The 22,125-nt window shown below is 60.3% G+C and overlaps 1 protein-coding gene across 7 annotated transcripts; it reads left to right on the forward strand.

Moving 5' to 3' along the window:
* The first annotated feature begins 69 nt into the window (after positions 1 to 69).
* CPNE7 (copine 7) lies at positions 70 to 21,907 on the forward strand. Of its 7 annotated transcripts, XM_063612564.1 has the most exons (17): positions 257 to 383; positions 1,889 to 2,071; positions 7,344 to 7,428; positions 7,598 to 7,672; positions 7,927 to 8,001; positions 8,633 to 8,716; positions 9,270 to 9,359; positions 9,493 to 9,591; positions 10,525 to 10,611; positions 10,863 to 10,922; positions 12,396 to 12,529; positions 14,107 to 14,161; positions 15,127 to 15,178; positions 15,246 to 15,379; positions 20,085 to 20,321; positions 20,550 to 20,658; positions 21,198 to 21,907. In XM_063612564.1, exons 2-17 carry the CDS (start codon positions 2,004 to 2,006, stop codon positions 21,557 to 21,559), a joined length of 1,806 nt encoding a protein of 601 aa, XP_063468634.1. In that variant the 5' UTR covers positions 257 to 383; positions 1,889 to 2,003; the 3' UTR covers positions 21,560 to 21,907. The 7 variants fall into 7 exon arrangements, 5 of the variants coding, with proteins under 5 accessions (XP_055088830.1, XP_055088834.1, XP_055088835.1 ...); XM_055232855.2 differs by lacking the exon at positions 7,344 to 7,428 and having other exon boundaries at positions 70 to 383; XM_055232860.2 differs by lacking the exon at positions 7,344 to 7,428 and having other exon boundaries at positions 87 to 383; positions 20,550 to 20,695; positions 21,198 to 21,275.
* The last annotated feature ends 218 nt before the right edge of the window (positions 21,908 to 22,125 follow it).

Here is a 22,125-nt window from a genome sequence, read left to right on the forward strand (position 1 = left end):
CCCCTCCCCGGCCCCGCCCCCCGGCCGCGCCCCACCCCCTGCAGTCCCCGCGCGGCGGCCGCCCGAGCCACGTGCGCCCGCGCCGGGCAGGCGTTCAGTGAAGCGCGGCCACGCCTGGGCCGGCCACCATTTCCCGGGCGCCGCGGCGGCGCCGACTCGCGGGCAGCGGCCCCTCTGTGCGCCCAGCCGGGCCCCCGAACGCCGGGAGCATGAGCGCGGGCTCGGAGCGCGGGGCGGCGGCAACCCCCGGGGGTTTGCCCGCGCCCTGCGCCTCGAAGGTGGAGCTGCGGCTCAGCTGCCGGCACTTGCTGGACCGCGACCCGCTCACCAAGTCCGACCCCAGCGTGGCGTTGCTGCAGCAGGCGCAGGGCCAGTGGGTGCAGGTAGAGCCGGGACGCGGGAGGCCGAGAGGCCACGGGGCCGGGGCGGGCGCGGAGCTGGCGATGCGGAGACCAGAGCGGGCGCGCTGAGGCCAATGGGGCGCAAGGCAGGGCCCCCCCGGAGCTGGGGCTCAGCTCGGGGTCAGGGCTGGGGGTTACCACGTCTGGGGGTGTGGGGTCCAGAGCTGTGGGGAGAGGCTGGGCTGGAGGAGGTGGCGGCGAACGGGGTTTGGAGGAGAGAGGGGGGTGCCCCGCAGTAAGGGGTGCGGCCCAGGGTTTGGGGAAGGGGCCCCGAGCCAGAGTGAAGCGCCCAGGCGTGAGGCGCAGGCAGGCGGCTCGACCAAGAGGCGCAGAGGAGATTGAGGGCTGAGGGGCGCCGGCCGACGGGGGGCGGGAGGCTGGGCTAGTGTCGTTCCTCACCACCGGGCAGGAGCAGGCCCGAGGGAGCGCGCGCTGCGGTGCGGACCTTCAGGCGTCCGGGGCTCCCGCTCCAAAGTGGGTCTCAAGCGACCCCGGTGTGATCGCGGTTGGGGTCGGAAGGGGCACGGGGCTGGCGCCAGACGGGCGCTTCCTCGGTCACCATCTCGCGTGAAACGCGTGGCTTCACCTCGAAAGGGCGAGAAACGCGTGGCGCGAAGCCGCGGCGGGCGGAGGAGCCGGAACTCGAACCCCGGTCCGCGTGGGGCGCCAGCGCTTTTCCCCGGCGCAAGGGTCTCTCCAGGCTCCAGCGCTTGGGCCCGGGCGGAGTGAGCAGGCGGACCCCGTTGGCTGCTCGGGCGGTGGAGGGGACGCTTCGGGGAGTCCTGGGGCGCTGTCACCCGGTGGTGTCTCTGGTCATCGACCTTGAGAGTGAAGGGCCTGCCCCGCCCCCACCGCCTGTCCTCGAGGCTCCGGCTCCCCCCGAGACCCCGTGCCCCTCACAGTCGGAGCCCACCCTCCCCGCCGAGGCCCCGTGCCTGCCCCTCAGAGCGTGAGCTGTATTGGTGGCCCATGTTTGGTTTGAGGTGCAGGATTATTCGGGATTCTGAAATGAGTAGTCGACTGGCCCAGCTGGGTCTTGTCCTTACAGGGCAGTTGGACCAGGGAACTGCGCGGGATGGGAGAGGGTGGTGAGCCCACGGTACCCCAGCCAGGAGGCAGGGCCCCCCTGTACCCTACGCCCCCTCCCCACTCAGCTGGTGCTGGGGAACGGCATGCACTTTAGGGCTTCCCAGCCCAGGATGTGAATCTGATCTCGCCCCTGACTCAGCGTGTCATTCTTGTCCTCTCTGAGCCTCAGTTTCCCCATCTGTGATCTGAGGGTGGAGCAGACAGTGGTGGCCAGGGGTAACCCCCAGGGTGGCCCTCGGGATTGTGGTCCCATGGACAGAGAGCAGGCAGGAGTTCTTCCCAGGGTGTGAGTCCTCCTGAGGTGCGTGGGCCTGGGTGAGTGGGCGAGGGGAGATGGAAGGCTGGAGTCCGGGGTGGAAACCCCTCCAGTGGGGTCGGCTCACAGGGTGTACCTGCAGGTGGGCAGAACCGAGGTGGTCCGGAGCAGCCTGCATCCCGTGTTCTCCAAGGTCTTCACGGTGGACTACTATTTCGAGGAGGTGCAGAGGCTGCGCTTTGAGGTGTACGACACGCATGGGCCCAGCGGCTTCAGCTGTCAGGAGGACGACTTCCTGGGGGGCATGGAGTGCACCTTGGGGCAGGTGGGTGCCCCGTCCCCTCGGAGGGAGGAGGGCGGTTAGCGTGGGGGCCACAGCGGATTCAAGGCTGATGTAGCAGCACTGCAGGGACCCTGCTGGGGTGGCCAACCTGGCTCCGCCTGCTCCTCAGCTCCTCCTGGACAGTCCTTATTAGATTAAAATATACATGTAATTTTGAACTGAGTAATGCGTTCATATGTTTTAAAGCCTGAAGGTATAAAAGGCTGTGGATTGCCTCCATCCTGCCCCGTCCAGCTGCTGCCAGGTCCCTGGACATTGTCCAGAGAGAGATTCTCACAGGAGCAAACGAGTTTATCACTTTTCCTCTTTTTTATTTTTTCTTTTCTTTCCTCTTTTTTTTTTTTGGAGATGGAGTCTCGCTGTGTTGCCCAGGCTGGAGTGCAGTGGCACGATGTCGGCTCACTGCAGTCCCCACCTCCTGGGTTCAAGCAATTCTCCTGCCTCAGCCTCCTGAGTAGCTGGGATTACAGGCACGTGCCACCACGCCTGGCTAATTTTTGTATTTTTAGTAGAGACGGGGTTTCACCATGTTGGTCAGGCTGGTCTTGAAATCCTGACCTCGTGATCCACCTGCCTTGTCCTCCCAAAGTGCTGGGATTACACGCGTGAGCCATGGTGCCCAGCCCACTTTTCCTCTTTTTTCAAAAAAACACAAATTACGTTCCCTGTTCCGCATCTTGCGTTTTCACTTCGATGACACAGCAGCCCCTCCATATCAGCACCTAAAAGTCTCCTGGTGGCCGGCCGTGGCGGCTCACACCTGTGATCCCAGCACCGTGGGAGGCCGAGGCGGGCAGATCACTTGAGGTTAGGAGTTCGAGACCAGCCTGGCCAACGTGCTGAAACCTCATGTCTACAAAAAGTACAATAATTAGCCGGGCATGGTGGCAAACTCCTGTAATCCCAGCTACTCAGGGGACTGAGGCAGGAGAATCAGTTGAACCCGGGAGGCAGAGGTTGCAGTGAGTGGAGATCGTGCCACTGCACTCCAGCCTGAGTGACAGATTGAGACTCTGTCTCAAAAAAAAAAAAGCCTCCTTGTGAGTGGCAGGTCCTATGGTGGCCACTGCCTTGGTGATGCTCTCTGGGTTACGGCCTCACAGCCAGCCCAAAAGTGGCTTTGGCAAGTCATGACCAGGGTATCTGTTGATGTGCTGGGTACTGCTGGACACTGCGCTAAACACTTCCTGTGCTGCACATCGAATCCTCACACCTTACCAAGACGAATCCTTCTTGTTTATTGAGATAAAATTTACAGGCTGGGCGCGGTGGCTCACGCCTGTAATCCTAGCGCTTTGGGAGGCCGAGGCGGGGGAATCACGAGGTCAGGAGTTCGAGACCAGCCTGGCCAACATGATGAAACCCTGTCTCTACTAAAAATACAAAAGAAATTAGCCAGGCATGGTGGTGCGCGCCTGTAGTCCCAGCTACTTGGGAGGCTGAGGCAGGAGAATCACTTGAACCTGGGAGGCGGAGGTTGCAGTGAGCCGAGAATGCGCCACTGCACACCAGCCCAGGCGACAGTGTGAGACTTGGTCTCAAAAAAAAAAAAAAAAAAAATTACAATGAAATGCAGAAATCTTAAGGGTTGAGATTGACAAGTTTAGGTGACTGTATACACCTGACCATCACCCGTCACACAGAACATCCCATCACCCGTCACACAGAACATCCCATCACCCGTCACACGGAACATCCCATTACCTGTCACACGGAACATCCCGTCACATGGAACATCCCGTCACATGGAACATCCCGTCACACAGAACATCTCACCCATCACATGGAACATCCCATCACCCGTCACACGGAACAGCTCACCCATCACACGGAACATCCCATCACCCGTCACACGGAACATCCCATCACCCGTCACATAGAACATCTCACCCATCACACGGAACATCTCATCACCCGTCACACGGAACATCCCGTCACCCGTCACACGGAACATCCCATCACCCGTCACACGGAACATCCCATCACCCGTCACACGGAACATCCCATCACCCGTCACACGGAACATCCCGTCACATGGAACATCCCGTCACATGGAACATCCCGTCACACAGAACATCTCACCCATCACATGGAACATCCCATCACCCGTCACATAGAACATCTCACCCGTCACACGGAACATCTCATCACCCGTCACACGGAACATCCCGTCACCCGTCACATGGAACATCCCATCACCCGTCACACAGAACATCCCATCACCCGTCACACGGAACATCCCGTCACATGGAACATCCCGTCAAATGGAACATCCCGTCACACAGAACATCCCGTCACACAGAACATCTCACCCATCACATGGAACATCCCATCACCCGTCACACGGAACAGCTCACCCATCACACGGAACATCCCATCACCCGTCACATAGAACATCTCACCCATCACACGGAACATCTCATCACCCGTCACACGGAACATCCCGTCACCCGTCACATGGAACATCCCATCACCCGTCACGCGGAACATCCCATCACCCGTCACACGGAACATCCCGTCACATGGAACATCCCATCACTCGTCACACGGAACATCCCGTCACACGGAACATCCTATCACCCGTCACACGGAACATCCCATCACCCGTCACACGGAACATCCCGTCACACGGAACATCCCATCACCCTTCACACGGAACATCCCGTCACACGGAACATCCCGTCACCCGTCACACGGAACATCCCGTCACACGGAACATCCCGTCACACGGAACATCCCGTCACCCGTCACACGGAACATCTCACCCATCACATGGAACATCCCGTCACACGGAACATTCCATCACCCGTCACACGGAACATCCCGTCACCCGTCACACGGAACATCCCATCACCCGTCACATGGAACATCCCGTCACCCGTCACACGGAACATCCCGTCACACGGAACATCCCATCACCCGTCACATGGAACATCCCATCACACGGAACATCCCGTCACCCGTCACACGGAACATCCCATCACCTGTCACACGGAACATCCCATCACCCGTCACACGGAACATCCCGTCACACGGAACATCCCGTCACACGGAACATCCCATCACCCGTCACACGGAACATCCTGTCACACGGAACATCCCGTCGCCCGTCACACGGAACATCCCGTCGCCCGTCACACGGAACATCCCGTCGCCCGTCACACGGAACATCCCATCACCCGCAGCTCCCCCTGCCCCTTTGCCGCCAGCTCCCCGCCTGGTTCGTCTGTTCTGGAATTCCACGTCCATGAATCACAGCGCGTGTTCTTCCTGCTGTGGAATTCTTTTACCCAACATAATGTCTGCATGACTCATCCCACTGCAGCCTCGGTTGGAACTGGCCTGCCATCGATCCCGTTGTCCTCCCCCTTTTTTAGATAAGGAAACCGAGAGTTAGGGAGGGCACAGATGGAAGAGGATGGGATGCACACAGAAATATGGACGTGCTTTTTTTGTTTTTTTTTTGAGTTGGGGTCTCACTCTGCTGCCCAGGCTGGAGTGCAGTGGGACAGTCATGGCTCACTGCAGCCTCAACATCATGGGCTGAAGCAATCCTCTCACCTCAGCCTCCTGAGTAGCTGGGACTACAGGTGTACACCACCAGACCTGGCTAAGTTTTGCATTTTTTAAAGAGACAGGGGTCTCACCATGTTGCCCCAACTGGTCTTGAACTTCCGGGCTCACTGATCCACCCACCCTGGGCTCCCAAAATGTTGGGATTAGAGGCATGAGCCACTGTGTCTGGCCTGGACACCCTTCTATGTACACACAGGTGCACACATATATCATAATTCACACAGTATGTCCTATGCCTGTTCACATAAGCACATGCACAGGGCCCTTGTGGACACCTGCGTGCAGATATGAATGCGTGTATGAGCACGTGTGCTGTGTATATGTGCAAACTTCAAGCAATGAGGAGGGCCCCTCGTGGGCTCCTGCTCTGTAGCCACCCAGCTGACCTGCAGGGCACCATGGTCAAGGGAGAAGCTACTGGCGTCCAGTCCCTGTGCTGTGGCTTTGAACCTGACCTGACCTCTGACCCCTGACTTCTGCCTCAACTGTTTGCTCATGTGATTCAAGTAAACAGTAACTCAGCCCAGAGCCAGGCATATAGGAAGTGCTTATTAGATGCTGCTAGCACAAATCAGCCATCTTGTGTTTCCTGGTAGGGGAATCTGTTATGTTAGCCTGAGCCCATTTCTCTCCTAAGGACCTGCTCTCCTGCCAGAAAGGGGAGGCCACTCCTTTCCTGCGCCCTCCCTGGAGGCAAACCAGGCCGGCAGGCGAGTCCCAGGTGTGAGGCAGAGGCCCTGGCTCAGGAGCTGCAGAAGGAAACCTTTGAATCGGGGAATCTTGGGGGGGCCCGGCCCAAGGCTCCCCCTCCCGGCACCCAGGACCCCTTCTTTGCACCCCTAAGAGAGCCTTCCCACCCCTTAGCCTGACTTGACTTCCCCAGCCCTGACCTGGGGTCTGTTTTCTCTTCTGCGTGGAAAGTGCCACACGGTCAAAAGCTGCTGGCCAGGCCGGCCCTGGAGGGGGGTGGAGGGACTGCCCCTCTCTGCTTTGTATTCAACCTACCTCACTGTGACCCCCCAGCATCTGCCAGGCAGTAGCAGGTGTGAGGGCAGGTGGGAAGCACACACCTGCTACCTGCTGGGCCACTCGATGGTTGCTGAGAACACTTCTGTGTGAGGAGATGACGGTCCCCGCTTGGCCAGGACATCACCGTCTCCTTTAGGACACGGAGCCTGGGAGGGCCGTGCGCCCCCGCCCTGCTCCCCACGGAGGAGATGACCTGGCTGCAGGGGCCTGGGCCTGTCGTCCGCAACCCACCCCAGTTAGGGGCTCATAGCCGATGGGGCGGAAGTCCAGCAGGGCCTAGTGAGGAGGAGGAGGAGGCCCCGGCTGCACGAGGAGGCCCCCACGGTCTAAGCCCCAGTCCACCTCGAACAATCAACTCTGCTCCTCAGTACCTTCAAAGCGGAGTGGGAGGTGGGGTCCCGAGCTGGCACCTCGCTCACACCCTTTCTGCCACCTGTGGCCACATGGGCATGCTGGGCGTGAGGGTCCGGGGCCGTTTGACCTGCCTCGCCTCTGCCTCTGCGGGTTCTCACCTGGGCCTGGAGAGGGTCAGGGCTAGACCTGCTTACCTGTGGAGGGGTTTCCGCCACGCCTGTGCAGATGCACGCCGGCTGGGCTGTGAGCTGCTCCCTGGCTTCCACCCGAGCCTATTTCCTCACCTGATAAATAGGTGTGATGACTTCTGCTTCCCTTGGGCAACTGCTGGCCCCGTGAGGTGGTGGACATGCAGGGGTGGCCGCACACAGGGATGGCAGGTGCTTGAGAGCAGCCACAAAGGGGGTGCCGGGCCCTGGGCAGTGAAGCTCATGGTGGGGGGTGGGGAGACAGGACAGGCCTGAGAGTCCGGGTGAGGGCACGGTGGGGACTCCAGTGTCAGGAGCTGTCCCCGCCTGACCCTCCCTGCCTAACGCTTCTGACTTACAGATTGTGGCCCAGAAGAAGGTGACCCGCCCGCTGCTGCTCAAGTTTGGCAGGAACGCCGGCAGGTCCACCATCACGGTGAGGCCCGGGTTCACCCGCCGCAGCCTGCAGGCCCTGCTGCTATGGCTCCGAGGGGTGTTCTGGGTGGAAGATGGGCAGCGTGCCGTCCAGGGAGGGTCTCCAGGAGCCGGCAACTGCACAGCCCTGGGGGTACCCAGACGCCTCCTCTCAGGCCCCGCTGGGTGGGGTCAGCCGGCCTGGGGCCTCGGGTCCCCCACGGTGGGGTCAGGCCCCACCTGGCCAAGCCTGGAGCCCGGGCGTCCCCCTGCCAGGTGATCGCCGAGGACATCTCAGGGAACAACGGCTACGTGGAACTCTCCTTCCGAGCCAGGAAGCTGGACGACAAGGTGAGTGTGGGCACCGGGCACGCCTGGCTCAGGGTGAGGTCTGGGAACCAGTTCGAAAACCTGGTCCCTGCCCAGCGCTGACCTCACATGGCCATGTCCCGCGTGAGACGTGTGCGGAGTGTGCGTGGGGCTGGGCGTGCTGCCGTCACGGTCACCATCATCACTGTCACCGCCATTAGCTCTCCCGCCCCTCCTGGCAGCTGGGCTGGGGCCGGGGCAGCTCCCTCCTGTGGGGACGACTCACGACCCTGCTCAGGGATGGGGATATAGGCCCAGCACCCCCGAGGCCACTGTCGCGGGAGGAACTGGAGCAGCGAACGGTTCTGCGGGCTCCTCACATGGGTGGGCAGAACAGGGTCCAACCCCGCCATGTCGGGCGCCTCCCTGGAAGGGCTGAGTCACAGGGTGTGTAGGGCGACTCCGTCGAGGGCTGAGTCGTGCGCTGTGGTCAGATCCCTGGGGGCGGGAGGGAGGGAGGAGATGCTGTCGGCGTGGACTGGCTGCCTCGTTTTGTGCCTGAGGAATTAGCGGCTGGTGGCGTGAAGTGAGCCCTGGGAAATGACAAAGTCAGCTCCCATCCAAAGCCCGATCTCACAGTGCCTGGCCCAGCAGCCCTTGTGCCTCTCCCCAGGACCTCTTCAGCAAGTCCGACCCCTTCCTGGAGCTCTACCGGGTCAACGATGACCAGGGCTTGCAGCTGGTGTACAGGACGGAGGTGAGCGGCCAGGGATGGGAACGCGGGGAGGGGAAGGGGCTGTCCCCAGCCCTCCTGCATCTCTGGCCACAAGGGAGGAGCTCCCAGCCTCCAACAGGGAGCCGCGGGCACAGGGCCTTGGCGGCTGTGGCTGTGGCCAGAATCCAACAGGCTTCTGCAGTCGTGGCTGTGATTATTTTTAGACCTACCTTCCACTTCCTGCAGGTGAGATGGGATTTCAGCGACGACAGGGAGAGAGCGCTTTCTTTTGAGAGAAATTAACTTGAGTGAAAATGAATCTATTTAAGGAGGAGAGCAGCGCAGGTGGTTCAGAGGTGGCAGAAGTTATGAAGGTGGAGACACAGGGCTCGGAAACGTGGCTCCCAGGTCCTCACACGGCTTTGTGCAAGGAGGGAGTGCCAGCCCCAGCTTAGGGCCCCGGCGCTGTCTGGGGTGATGCAGGGGCAGGGCCAGCTGTGCCCGCCTCACAGCTCCTCTTCCACCCAGGTCTCTATCCGCCCCAAGGATCCCAGGGCCCTGGGCCTCCCCTGAGCCAGCCCCTCCCGGCCCACAGGTGGTGAAGAACAACCTGAATCCGGTGTGGGAGCCCTTCAAAGTCTCACTGAGCTCCCTCTGCAGCTGCGAGGAGACAAGGCCTCTAAAGGTGGGGGACGGGACAGACCAAGGGGGCAGTGAGGGGATGGCCTGGATGTGGGCCGGGATGGAGACACCTGGGCTAGGGTGGGAGGGTCCTGGGGCCCCCAGAGGGCAGTGCTGAGGAGGCCTGGGCTCCCCAGTGCCTGGTCTGGGATTACGACTCTCGAGGAAAGCACGACTTCATCGGAGAATTCTCCACCACCTTCAAGGAGATGCAGAAGGCCTTTGGGGAGGGGCAGGTGAGCAGGATGGGGTGGGGGGGTACTCCTTGGAGGGTCAGGTGGGGGTGGAGGGGGGCCTTCAGGGAGGGGTAGGTGGGGGGGGAAGGGGCCTCCGGGGAGGGGCAGGTGAGCAGGACCCCGGGGGGGGGGGGTGCCTCCAGGAAGGGTCAGGTGGGGGGGAGGGGCATGTGGGTGGGCACCTCTGGGGAGGGGCAGGTTGGGGGGGGCCTTCGGGGAGGTTCAGGTGAGGGGGGGCCTCCAGGGGGGGGGCAGGTGGAGGTGGAGGGGGAGGGGCCTCCAGGGAGGGGCAGGTGAGGGGGGCCTCTGGGGAGGGGCAGGTGAGGGGGGGCCTCTGGGGAGGGGCAGGTGAGCTGGGGGCACACCTGGGCTATGCCTGTGTTGGCCCTGCCACAGAGGCTGTGAAACCCTGTCCCACTGTCCTGACGGGGTTGTGGGGAGCGGTGACAATGACTTTTTGTAACCAGAGAAGGCTGGGGATGGTGGACCCTGGTGCTGGCTCCCGAGGGGTCATAGCAGAGGTGGCCCCCATCAGGTTCAGCTGGACATTTCAGGCACCATCCGGGGCTGGGCACAGGGGTGGTGGGAGGTGGGGCCAAGGGGTGCCCTCCCCTGTGTCTGCCCAGCCCGCAGCAGCCGGGTGAGGGTGCAGTGGGGAGACCACCCCGGGCCCTGCTTCCTCCCCTGTCCCTGGGCCTCAGTGTCCTTGGGCTTAATGACAGGGCCATGCCGGGTGGAGGGTCCAACTCCCATCCCTCTTCACTCCCGTATGACCCACGCTGCCCCTTCCGGCTGCCCTGCAGCAGTGCCCTCCCCTCCCCTCCCCACCGCGGGGCCCTCTGCCGTCGCTATTGGGGATGGTCGTGGGTGGGGTCTCCCTGGTGGGTGTTCAGAGCTACCGCTCTGCGGAGCCTCTGCTTGTTCCTGCCCCAGGCCCAGTGGGACTGTGTGAACCCCAAATACAAGCAGAAGAGACGTAGTTATAAGAACTCAGGAGTGGTCGTCCTGGCTGACCTCAAGGTGAGAGGCGGCTGTGCCCGAAGCTTCCCCACCCACAGGAGGGGCTTCCGCTGCCCCCTTCTGATTGTTGGATGGACCCTCAACCAGAGGCCTGGTGGCAGGGAAGGGTGAGGTTGGGGAGAGAGGATGGGGGAGAGGAGGGGGGTCGCCCCAGAGGGACTGGGATGCCTGGGGGAGGGAGGCCTGGATCCCAGCTGGCGCCGGCCTCGGTGTCCCTGGCGGGGGTGGGCGCTGACTCCGCCGGCCGGAAGTTCCACAGGGTGTACTCGTTCCTGGACTATATCATGGGCGGCTGCCAGATCCACTTCACCGTGAGTCCATGGCCCCGCCCCATGCCGCCCCGTCAGTCCATGGCCCCGCCCTCTCCGTCCATGGTCCCGCCCTCTCAGTCCATGGCCCCGCCCCACGTCGCCCCCTCAGTGCGTGGCCCCACCCCGCGTCGCCCCCTGAGTCCATGGCCCCGCCCCCACGTCACCCCCTCAGTCCGTGGCCCCGCCCCGCGTCGCCCCCTCAGTCCGTGGCCCCGCCCCGCGTCGCCCCCTGAGTCCGTGGCCCCGCCCCGTGTCGCCCCCTGAGTCCATGGCCCCGCCCCACATCGCCCCGCCCCACATCGCCCCCTCAGTCTATGGCCCCGCCCCACACCGGCTCCTCCTCCACACCGGGCCCCGCCCCCGCCCCATCTATCCTGAGAAGGAACCAGGCCAGATACCTGGAGTCCCCCAGCTCCCGAGGGGCCCCAGCCTGAGGGGTGAAAGGGCACTGGCGGTTCCCCGTGAGCCGATGTCTCCATGCGCGGCACCTAGGGGTCCTCCCTTTTGTGCAGGCAAGGAAACGGGCTTGGGGTTCAGGAAGCAGCCCCAAGCCCCCCTTGGGAGGTGACATCATCAGGGCTTACCTTCCACAAACACATTTAACAACAGACAAAACGTGAACGAGGAGAAGCCGGAGTGAGCATTTGGGTGAACCAGCCACAGGCTCTGCGTGTCATCCAAGGAGCCCGGCACAGACCCCATGTCACCTCCATGTCACCCGCAGACCCTGTGTCACCCGCAGATCCCGTGTCACCTGCAGATACGCACACCCCATGTCACCCACAGATGTGCAGACCCGGTGTCACTCCCACAGTACCCGCGTGTCACCCACAGATACATGGCCCCCATGTCACCCGCATGTCACCCACAGATATGCAGCCCCTGTATCACCCGCACGTCACCCACAGATACACGGCCCCCGTGTCACCCGCGTGTCACCACAGATACACGGCCCCCGTGTCACCCATGTGTCACCCACAGATACACGGCCCCTGTGTCACCCACGTGTCACCCACAGACACACGGCCCCCGTGTCACCCGTGTGTTATTTGCAGATGCTCTGGTTCATGTTTTGTTGAACAAGCCCCAGAATGGCTTTGGGAGAAGCCAGCAAGTGGGAAACGTGGAGGGGACCCAGACCAGGCTTGGTCCACTTAGGCCCTGCCGAGGAGGGTGGTAGAGGGGTCGGGTGGCCACTAAGAAGGATGGGCGGGGCCCCCACAAGGCCGGGGTGATCCCGGTGGGGTGTCCCCCTGGAGATCCAGGGAGGCTAGGGGCTGGCAGGTTTTGAGGAGACCCCTCCTGGCCCTGTGTAGCAGGTGCGTCAGCCCCAGCAGCAGCCCCCCAGCCCCACCCACCCACGTGACCCCTGACCCTGAGTCCTGGCCACTCTGGGCGCGGTTTCTCTACGTGTCAGGAGCGGGTTCGGGGAGCCCCGGCCCAGCACAGCTCCCGGCTCCCGGCCCGCTGCAGGTGGCCATTGACTTCACCGCCTCCAACGGAGACCCGAGGAACAGCTGCTCCCTGCACTACATCAACCCCTACCAGCCCAACGAGTACCTGAAGGCACTGGTGTCTGTCGGCGAGATCTGCCAGGACTATGACAGGTGCGCCCGCCAGCTTCCCCCTCACCCCCTGGGCTCCAGGTCAGCTATGACAGGTGCGCCCGCCAGCTTCCCCCTCACCCCCTGGGCTCCAGGTCAGCTATGACAGGTGCACCCGGCCAGCTTCCCCCTCACCCCCTGGGCTCCAGGTCAGCTATGACAGGTGCGCCCGGCCAGCTTCCCCCTCACCCCCTGGGCTCCAGGTCAGCTATGACAGGTGCGCCCGGCCAGCTTCCCCCTCACCCCCTGGGCTCCAGGTCAGCTATGACAGGTGCGCCCGCCAGCTTCCCCCTCACCCCCTGGGCTCCAGGTCAGCTATGACAGGTGCGCCCGCCAGCTTCCCCCTCACCCCCTGGGCTCCAGGTCAGCTATGACAGGTGCGCCCGGCCGGCTTCCCCCTCACCCCCTGGGCTCCAGGTCAGCTATGACAGGTGCGCCCCGCCGGCTTCCCCCTCACCCCCTGGGCTCCAGGTCAGCTATGACAGGTGCGCCCGGCCGGCTTCCCCCTCACCCCCTGGGCTCCAGGTCAGCTATGACAGGTGCGCCCGGCCGGCTTCCCCCTCACCCCCTGGGCTCCAGGTCAGCTATGACAGGTGCACCCAGCCGGCTTCCCCTCACCCCCCTGGGCTCCAGGTCAGGCCTCGGGGCACCATGAGGTGGGCACTGTGACTTTGTCAGACTGCGAGGGGCCGGGCACGGTGGCTCATGCCTGTAATCTCAGCACTTTGGGAGGCCGAGGCGGGTGGATCACCTGAGGTCAGGAGTTTGAGACCAGCCTGGCCAACATGGTGAAACCCCATCTCTACTGAAAATACAAAAATTAGCTGGGTGTGGTGGCAGGTGCCTGTAACCCCAACTACTCAGGAGGCTGAGGCAGGAGAATCGCTGGAACCTGGGAGGTGGAGGTTACAGTGAGTCAAGATCACGCCTTTGTACTCCAGCCTGGGTGACAGAGCAAGACTCCATCTCAAAAAAAAAAAAAAAAAAGAGACTCTGCAAGGAAGGGCTGGGTAGCCCTACTGGAGGCTGCCACACAGACTGCACATGGTCCTGGGGGGACTTCTGTGTCCCGCTTTGCCAGACTAGCAAACCGAGGTCACAGAGGCTTGGGGCTCACCCGTGGATGTTCTATCAGGGAGGGCCCAGCACAAAACCCTGTGCTCTGAGCTTCTCACCACAACACAGACCCCTGGCCTGGGGCTTGGGAGAGGATGCCCTGAGCTCCCACACACAGACCCCTCTGTCTGGGTTGGTGAGGGCCGCAGTGGGTTCCTTGGCCCAACAGGACCCCTCCTGCGGTCTGGGAGCCCCTGGAGAGGCGTCTGCAGGAGGACAGCATGTACACAAACATAGAGTTGGGAGGCAGGCTCACGGGTGGTAGGACTATGTCCCCCTGCACACTGGCCTGTGCCTTTGCTGCCCCGAGCCTCGGTTCCCCGCCTCTGGCAGGTGCTTCCTGCCGTGGTCCCAGGCCGGGGGCCCCCTAGTCTTTTGGGCGCCAGTCGTGTCTCCCCAGAAGTGGCCCCCGTTGCAGCCACGAGAGGTCAGGGCCTCCTGGTGACCTCCCGCCTCTCTTCCAGCGACAAGAGGTTTTCCGCTTTGGGGTTTGGAGCCCGGATCCCTCCCAAGTATGAGGTAGGAGAGCCCAGAACTTGAGACCTCAGAGCTGTGCCCTTCCTATACCCTCCCAGGCAGAGGACGGCCTGGCCTGGGGAGCCCTGGCTGCCTGCTGGGAACCGGAAACTGTAGGATGGGATTGGGGTACAAAGTGGGAATCCCAGCCTTCCAGCCAAAGAGGCTGGCCTTTGACCTCCTAGGACTTGTTAGCTTGAAGGGTGTCTGGAGGCCAGCTCCATGTTCCTTCAGGAGACAGGGAAGGACATTAACGTGGAATCCTCTATTGCACATAACAATTCAGCTAGCTTCGGCCAGGCGTGGTGGCTCACGTCTGTAATCCCAGTACTTTGGGAGGCTGAGGCGGGCCGATTACCTGAGGTCAGGAGTTCCAGACCAGCCTGGCCATCATGGTGAAACCCCATCTTTACTAAAAATAACAAAAATTAGCTGGGCGTAGTGGCACACGCTTGTAATCCCAGCTACTCAGGAGGCTGAAGCAAGAGAATTGCTTGAGCCCGGGAGGCAGAGGTTGCACTGAGCCGAGGTCATGCCACTGCACTCCAGCCTGCCCTATAGAGCAAGACTCTGTCTCAAAAAAAAAAAAAAAAAAAAAAAATTCAGCTGGCTTCAGCAGAAAAAATGGTGTATGGGGATTTATTGGCTAATGTATGCCTCAGGCACTGCTGGATCCAGGGGGGTCTGCCTCCCCCTCTGTCTCATGACTCTGCAGAACATGGCCACCCAGGGGTTTGGCTTCCCCTAGAAACTCCAAGCCTACCTCTCTCAGTAGGTGGGGGACACGGGGGCCGGGTGGGGGGAGCAGCTGACTGAGGGACATGGGGACCAGGGGCGGGAAGGCAGCTGACCGAGCCCTCTTCAGTAGGTAGGGGACATGGCTGTGGGGGGAGCAGCTGACCGAGGGACATGGGGCCAGTGGGGGCGTTGCAGTGGGCAGCTGACTGAGCCCTCTTGTTCCCACCCAGGTGTCCCATGACTTTGCCATCAATTTCAACCCTGAGGATGATGAGTGTGAAGGTAGGAGCTCGAGGCAGGCCCGGGGAGGGAGTGCGGGGGGGCCGGGCTCACCCCCTGCCCCCCACAGGCATCCAGGGCGTGGTGGAGGCCTACCAGAACTGCCTGCCCAGGGTCCAGCTCTACGGCCCCACCAACGTGGCGCCCATCATCTCCAAGGTGGCACGCGTGGCGGCGGCCGAGGAGAGCAGCGGGGAAGCCTCTGTAGGTGCCCGGGGGGTGTGGTGCATGCTTGATGTGGGGTCGGCTGTGTGTGCACCAGCGCGTGGACGTCAGGGAGGCAGCCAGGCAGAGGGAACAGCCAGCGCAGAGGCCCCCAGGCAGACAGAGCTCAGGGGGGCGGGGGGCCCAGCTGGTTGACTACGTCTCCCTCAAAGCTGCAGGTGTCTCTGGCACAGGGCTGTCCATCGCCTCACAGGGTCATGGCCACGGCTGCAGCGAGGCTGCCCCTTCCTCTTCCTCTGGGTATCACAAGACTGCGCACATGTCTACTGTTTGGCTGTACGTGCATCGTCATGTTGTTTATATGTGTCTTTACTTTGCACAAATGATACGGTGCCGAGAATTGCACTGGGTTCTACTCTGCCACCATGTTCTGTGGCCCTGTATGTGTCTCTGGGGCCACAGCCAGCCTGTTGCTTCTTTTTTTTTTTTTTGAGACAGAGTCTCACTCTGTCACCCAGACTGGAGTGCAGTGGTGCGATCTCGGCTCACTGCAACTTCTGCTCCCCGGGCAAGGAGCTGGGATTACAAGCGCCCGCCACCACATCTGGCTAATTTTTGTATTTTTAGTAGAGACGGGGTTTCACCCTGTTGGCCAAGCTGGTCTCAAACTCCTGACCTCGTGATCCACCCACCTCGGCCTCCCAAAGTGTTGGGATTACAGGCGTGAGCCACTGTGCCCGGCATTCTCTTTTTTTTTTTTTTGAGGCGGAGTCTTGCTCTGTCGCCCAGTCTGGAGTGCTTTGGTGCAGTCTCGGCTCACTGCAAGCTCCGCCTCCCGGGTCCACGCCATTCTCCTGCCTCAGCCTCCCGAGTGCTGGGACTACAGGCGCCTGCCACCGCGCCCGGCTAATTTTTTGTATTTTTAGTAGAGATGGGGTTTCACCGTGTTAGCCAGGATGGTCTCGATCTCCTGACCTCATGATCCACCCGTCTCGGCCTCCCAAAGTGCTGGGATTACAGGCGTGAGCCACCGCACCCGGCTTTTTTTTTTTTTTTTTTTTGAGACAGTCTCACTCTGTCACCCAGGCTGGAGTGCAGTGGCGCGATCTCGGCTCACTGCAACCTCCGCCTCCCAGGTTCACGCCATTCTCCTGCCTCAGCCTCCTAAGTAGCTGGGACTACAGGCACCCGCCACCACGCCCGACTAGTTTTTTTTTTGTATTTTTAGTAGAAACGGGGTTTCACCATGTTAGCGAGGATGGTATCGAGCCCCTGACCTCGTGCTCCACCCGCCTCGGCCACCCACAGTGCTGGGATTACAGGCGTGAGCCGCCACGCCCAGCCTGAAATAATTTTAAACTCATCAAAAAGTTACAAGAGTTCTGAGGTCCCGCAGCCCGTGAGGCCACCAGCTGCTCAAATGTTGCGCTTCCGCTTCACGTCTGTGTAGTTGTTGTATTTGTATGTTTTCTTTTTCAATTTTTCTTTTTTTTTTTGAGATGGAGTCTTGATCTGTCACCCAGGCTGTAGTGGTGCAATCTTGGCTCACTGCATGCTCTGCCCTCCGATTTCAAACAATTCTCCTGTCTCAGCCTCCCAAGTAGCTGGGATTACAGGCTCCCGCCACCATGCCCAGCTAATTTTTTGTATTTTTAGTAGAGACGGGGTTTCACCATCTTGGCCAGGCTGGTCTTAAACTCCTGACCTCGTGATCTGCCCGCCTCAGCCTCCCAAAGTGCTGGGATTACAGGTGTGAGCCACCGCGCCCAGCCGAAGTTTTTTTATTGTAATAAAATATGCACAGTTTAAAATTTACCATTGTAACCATTTTTTTTCTTTTCTTTTTTTTTTTTTTTTTTTTTTTAAGATGCAGTTTTGCTCTTGTCACCCAGGCTGGAGTGCAGTGGCGCGATCTCGGCTCACTGCATGCTCTGCCTCCCAGGTTCATGCCATTGTCCTGCCTCAGCCTCCTGAGTAGCTGGGATTACAGGCACGTGCCACCATACCCAGCTAATTTTTATATTTTTGTAGAGATGGGGTTTCACTGTGTTGGCCAGGCTGGTCTCAAACTCCTGACCTCAAGTGATCTGCCTGCCTCAGCCTCCCAAAGTATGGGGATGGGATTATAGACATGAGCCACCGCACCTGGCTTGTAACCATTTTAATGTATCCAGTTCAGAGTCACTGGGTACATTCGTGATGATCAAACATCACCCCTGTCTACTTACATCTTCATGCCACAAGGGAACCCTATATCTGTTTGCATCTATTTTTAATTTATACAAATAGTATTGTGATAAAGACTTTGATGCTTTTTTAACAACTTGGCACTGCACACACGCATTTGTGAACTGTGCGAGAGCACGTTGCAACATCACAGCCTTTACCTCTTATTTTTTTTTTATTTTTTTTTTTGAGACGGAGTCTCGCTCTGTCACCCAGGCTGGAGTGCAGTGCCGCAGTCTTGGCTCACTGCAAGCTCCGCCTCCCGGGTTCCCGCCATTCTCCTGCCTCAGCCTCTCTGAGTAGCTGGGACTACATGCGCCCGCCACCACGCCCGGCTAATTTTTGTTTGTATTTTTAGTAGAGACGGGGTTTCACCGTGGTCTCGATCTCCTGACCTCGTGATCCATCCACCTCGGACTCCCAAAGTGGTGGGATTACAAGCGTGAGCCACCGCACCCGGCCTGGTCTTTACCTCTTAATTTTTTTTTTTTGAGACGGAGTCTCACTCTGTCACCCAGGCTGGAGTGCAGTGGCGTGATCTCGGCTCACTGCAAGCTCCGCCTCCCAGGTTCACGCCATTCTCCTGCCTCAGCCTCCCGAGCAGCTGGGACTACAGGTGCCCGCCAACACGCCCAGCTAATTTTTTGTATTTTTAGTAGAGACGGGGTTTCACTGTGTTAGCCAGGATGATCTCGATCTCCTGACCTTGTGATCCGCCCGCCTCGGCGTCCCAGAGTGCTGGAATTACAGGCGTGAGCCACCGCACCTGGCCTACCTCTTACTATTTCAGTGTGTATTTCGTAAGATCAAAGATATTCTCTTGTATAACCATAGCACAAATACAGATTTCAGGAAATTGAATTTAGATACAATACTTTTATCTAATACATAGACTATATTCCAATTTCATTCATTGGCACAATCATAACTTTCAAAGCAGTATTGTTCCTGGCCCAGGACCCAGTCCGGAGTCAAGGATTGCGTTCAGTTGTTATGTTTCTGTGTTGCTTGGAAGCAGGTCTCAGACAGTTTCATCTGTAAATGTCAGTATCAGCCTCTAATAAAGATAAGCTTCTTTTTAAGCAGCCACGACACCTGATCACACCTAACCACCCCTCCTGGCATTGCACATCCGTCTGGTGTTTGTGTTTCCTGTTGTCTTACCCGTGACATGGTTTTCTGTGGTTAGAACTGGGTTGAAACGAGGACTCAAAAATGATCGGCTGAGCCCTCGGTCCCTCTCCTGGACATGAAGCTCCCGCCCTAGTGGGGCCCCACGGTGGGTTTTGGTGCCTGGTGCTCTCACAGTTGGTGGAGGGGGGTGGGGGCCTCGTCTGGGGTTGGGAGGGGATGGGGGCACTTTCTGAGGCTGAGCTGTTTATCTGGAGGCCGACAGCCAGGCTGGGCACAGCCGTGGGCGCTTGTAGGCCTGGACCGGAGACCGCCTTGCAAACAGGTAATTCTTCCCACAGGTGCGGGGCTCAGAGAGGGGAGATGGGGAGGGCACAAAAGGAGAGCCTCTTGGAGAAGGCGACTCTGAGTGGGGTCTTGGGGCCCCTGTTCGTTTCCAGGACACATCTGCCCTCAGTGGGACGGGCTCAGTCAAGGCCAGTCCAGGGGAGGCTGCTGTGGGCTCCCGCTCTGCCCGGTGCAGAGCCGGCCCAGCCCCCTGGGGCTGCTGTTCAGGCAAGCCCTGCTTCTCTTTACGTTTCCCATTGTCCATAGTTCGGGCAAGATTATTGAGTGGGGTTTTTTAAAAACAATGGAAATGGATTTTATTTGAAGTTCCATTCTGCCTTTTTTTTTTTTTTTTTTTTTTTTTGACCGTCTCGCTCTGTGGCCAGGCTGGAGTGCAATGACGCGATCTCGGCCCACTGCAACATCTGCCTCCCAAGTTCGAGTGATTCTCCTGCCTCAGCCTCCCGAGTAGCTGGGATTACAGGCACCCACCACCACTCCCGGCTAATTTTTGTATTTTTAGTAGAGATGGGGTTTCGCCATTTTGGCCAGGCTGGTCTCGAACTCCTGACCTCAGGTGATCTGCACGCCTCGGCCTCCCAAAGTGCTGAGATTACAGGCGTGAACCACCACACCTGGCCTCTACTCAGTCTTGTGGCAGCACAGCGGGCACCCTGGAGAGACTGGAGCAGGGTGTGTGGGCTGCAGGTCTGGCTCCTGGGATCACAGATTTCTCCTCTGGCCTCAGACCTCCCATCCGGGCACTGTGACCTCATCAGTAAAATGTGGACTTCGTAGCACCCCCTCCAGAGCCCTCCGTGAGACTCATGGAGATTTCCTGAGCTGGGCACAGGAGGCCCAGAACAGAGTGCCCCCACGGAGGGGGCTCCTGACCCACTGTTGTTTGTGATGTTTGTGATGTAGGCATCACGCTCTGAAGGCGGTTCTAGGAAGCTCTGACGTACGGAGGCGCTCTGGGCTGTGTGGGGGCCCGTGGGTTGCAGGGCGCATGTGGGTCATGGAAGGTGTGGTGCTGCTGACGCCTTCTCTGTGCCCCCAGCAATACTACATCCTGCTGATCCTGACGGACGGCGTGGTGACCGACATGGCCGATACACGGGAGGCCATCGTGCGTGCCTCACGCCTGCCCATGTCCATCATCATCGTGGGCGTGGGCAATGCCGACTTCACCGACATGCAGGTCCTGGATGGCGACGACGGCGTCCTGCGCTCCCCGCGGGGTGAGCCTGCGCTCCGGGACATCGTACAGTTCGTGCCCTTCCGGGAGCTCAAGAACGTGAGTGTCTGGGAGGGGCTCGGTCAAGTCCGGCTCGGGGGTCCCTGTTCATGCCACTGCCCAAGACCCTCCCGGGCCCGGCTTACGCAGTGGATGTGGCAGGTCCCGTCTTGTGTCTGGGGGATCCCGGGCTGTTCCCCCCAAGTCAAGAGCAGTATCTGAAGCCAGGACTTTGAGCACCTGAAACACCCCCCCACCATTTTGAAACTTGTCAAATCTACACAAAAGCAGAGAGAACAGCACGAGGGTCTCCTGGGATCCACCACGCGGCTTCCCCTGTCACTGCCAACCTCTGCTACCTGGCAAGAAACGCACAGCACACGTGAGGTTCTACCCGGTGAGACACGCACAGCACACACGTGAGGTTCTACCCGGTGAGACGCACAGTACACACATGAAGTTCTACCCAGTGAGACACATATGTGACACACGAGGCCCTACAGCAAGACGTGCATGCCACACAGATGTGAAGTTCTACACAGCAAGACACCACAGACATGCATAAAGACACGACACACATTCTACGCAGTGAAACATGCCTATTACAGACACATGAAGCTCTGCAGTGAGACACATCACACAGACACGCTCAGGCTTTGCCGGGGAAGTGTGGGTGGGGCCTGGGCCATGGAGGTGGCCTCGCCTCCCACGTCGGCACTTTTCGTCTCCATGCTTGGGAGGTGGGAAAGACCCACGTGCAGCCCTGTGTGGCCGACGTCCTCAGCAAGTCGTGCCCGGCCCCAGGCGAGCCTCTGGTGGGGATGGCCAGTCACCACCCGGCCATGGAGGATGAGGCCTGGGCCATAACCCAGTTGCAGGGACGGACAATCTCCATCTCGAAGGTCCCAGAGGTGACTACATTGTCCCACCCTCCAGGCATCCCCTGCAGCGCTGGCCAAGTGCGTGCTGGCCGAGGTCCCGAAGCAGGTGGTGGAGTACTACAGCCGCAGAGGCCTGCCCCCGAGAGGCCTGGGCGTCCCTGCCGGAGAGGCCAGCCCAGGCTGTACCCCGTGAAGACGTGGAGGGCGTGGGGAGGGGCAGTGAGGAGTGGGTCCGTAGAGCCTTGGTCTCCAGCACGCTTGGGGTCCCTTAAGCTCCCTCCAACCTCCCAGAAGCCTCCAGGCCCCACCAGGCCCCACTCCCAGTCCTCCTGGGATCCTGCTGGCTTGGGCCCGGCTCTGTGGCCCCCAAGGCCGAAGGGTGACAAAATACAGGCCCCCATGCCTGGCCCTGCCTGAGCTAGGTGGGTGGAGGGAGGGAGATCATGAGGGACTTGGAGGGGCCTGGGAGTTCATCCAGGGGAGACCCTGCCCCGATGAGAAGGGGCAGGGACTGGGGGCTCTGCTTTGCATCTAATCTTTGTGGGGGAGGGCCAGCAAGGCAGCACCCCAGCGCCTGAGAAAGCCCGGGGACCCAGACACCTGTCCCCACAGTCAGCCTCCTGTCCCTGCTGGTGCCCCCACACCCACCCACCCTGTGCTTTTTGCTGTCCAGCCTCTGCACCTGGGTCCATGGGGTCTGCGGGGTCTGCCTGGCCTGTGGGTTCTGCTGGTGGGGCTTCAGGAGTAATAAAGTGTCACCCTACCCTTGTGGTTCTCTTGTGCCTTCAGTCCCTCCCCCAACCCCCCAGAGGGCTGGGCCTGGCCCCCAAAGTGCCCACATCTGAGGCAGGGGCTCTCCCAGACCCAGCACACCAGGACCCTCCCTGAACTGAATGGGATACAGGATGCACAGGCTGCCAGGGGCAGAGAGTGGGAATCCGCACCATGGCTGCCTCCACCCCCCAAGGAGCTCCGCTCGGCTT

The sequence above is a fragment of the Symphalangus syndactylus genome, chromosome 11, assembly GCF_028878055.3.
Source record: "Symphalangus syndactylus isolate Jambi chromosome 11, NHGRI_mSymSyn1-v2.1_pri, whole genome shotgun sequence".
NCBI lineage: Eukaryota > Metazoa > Chordata > Mammalia > Primates > Hylobatidae > Symphalangus > Symphalangus syndactylus.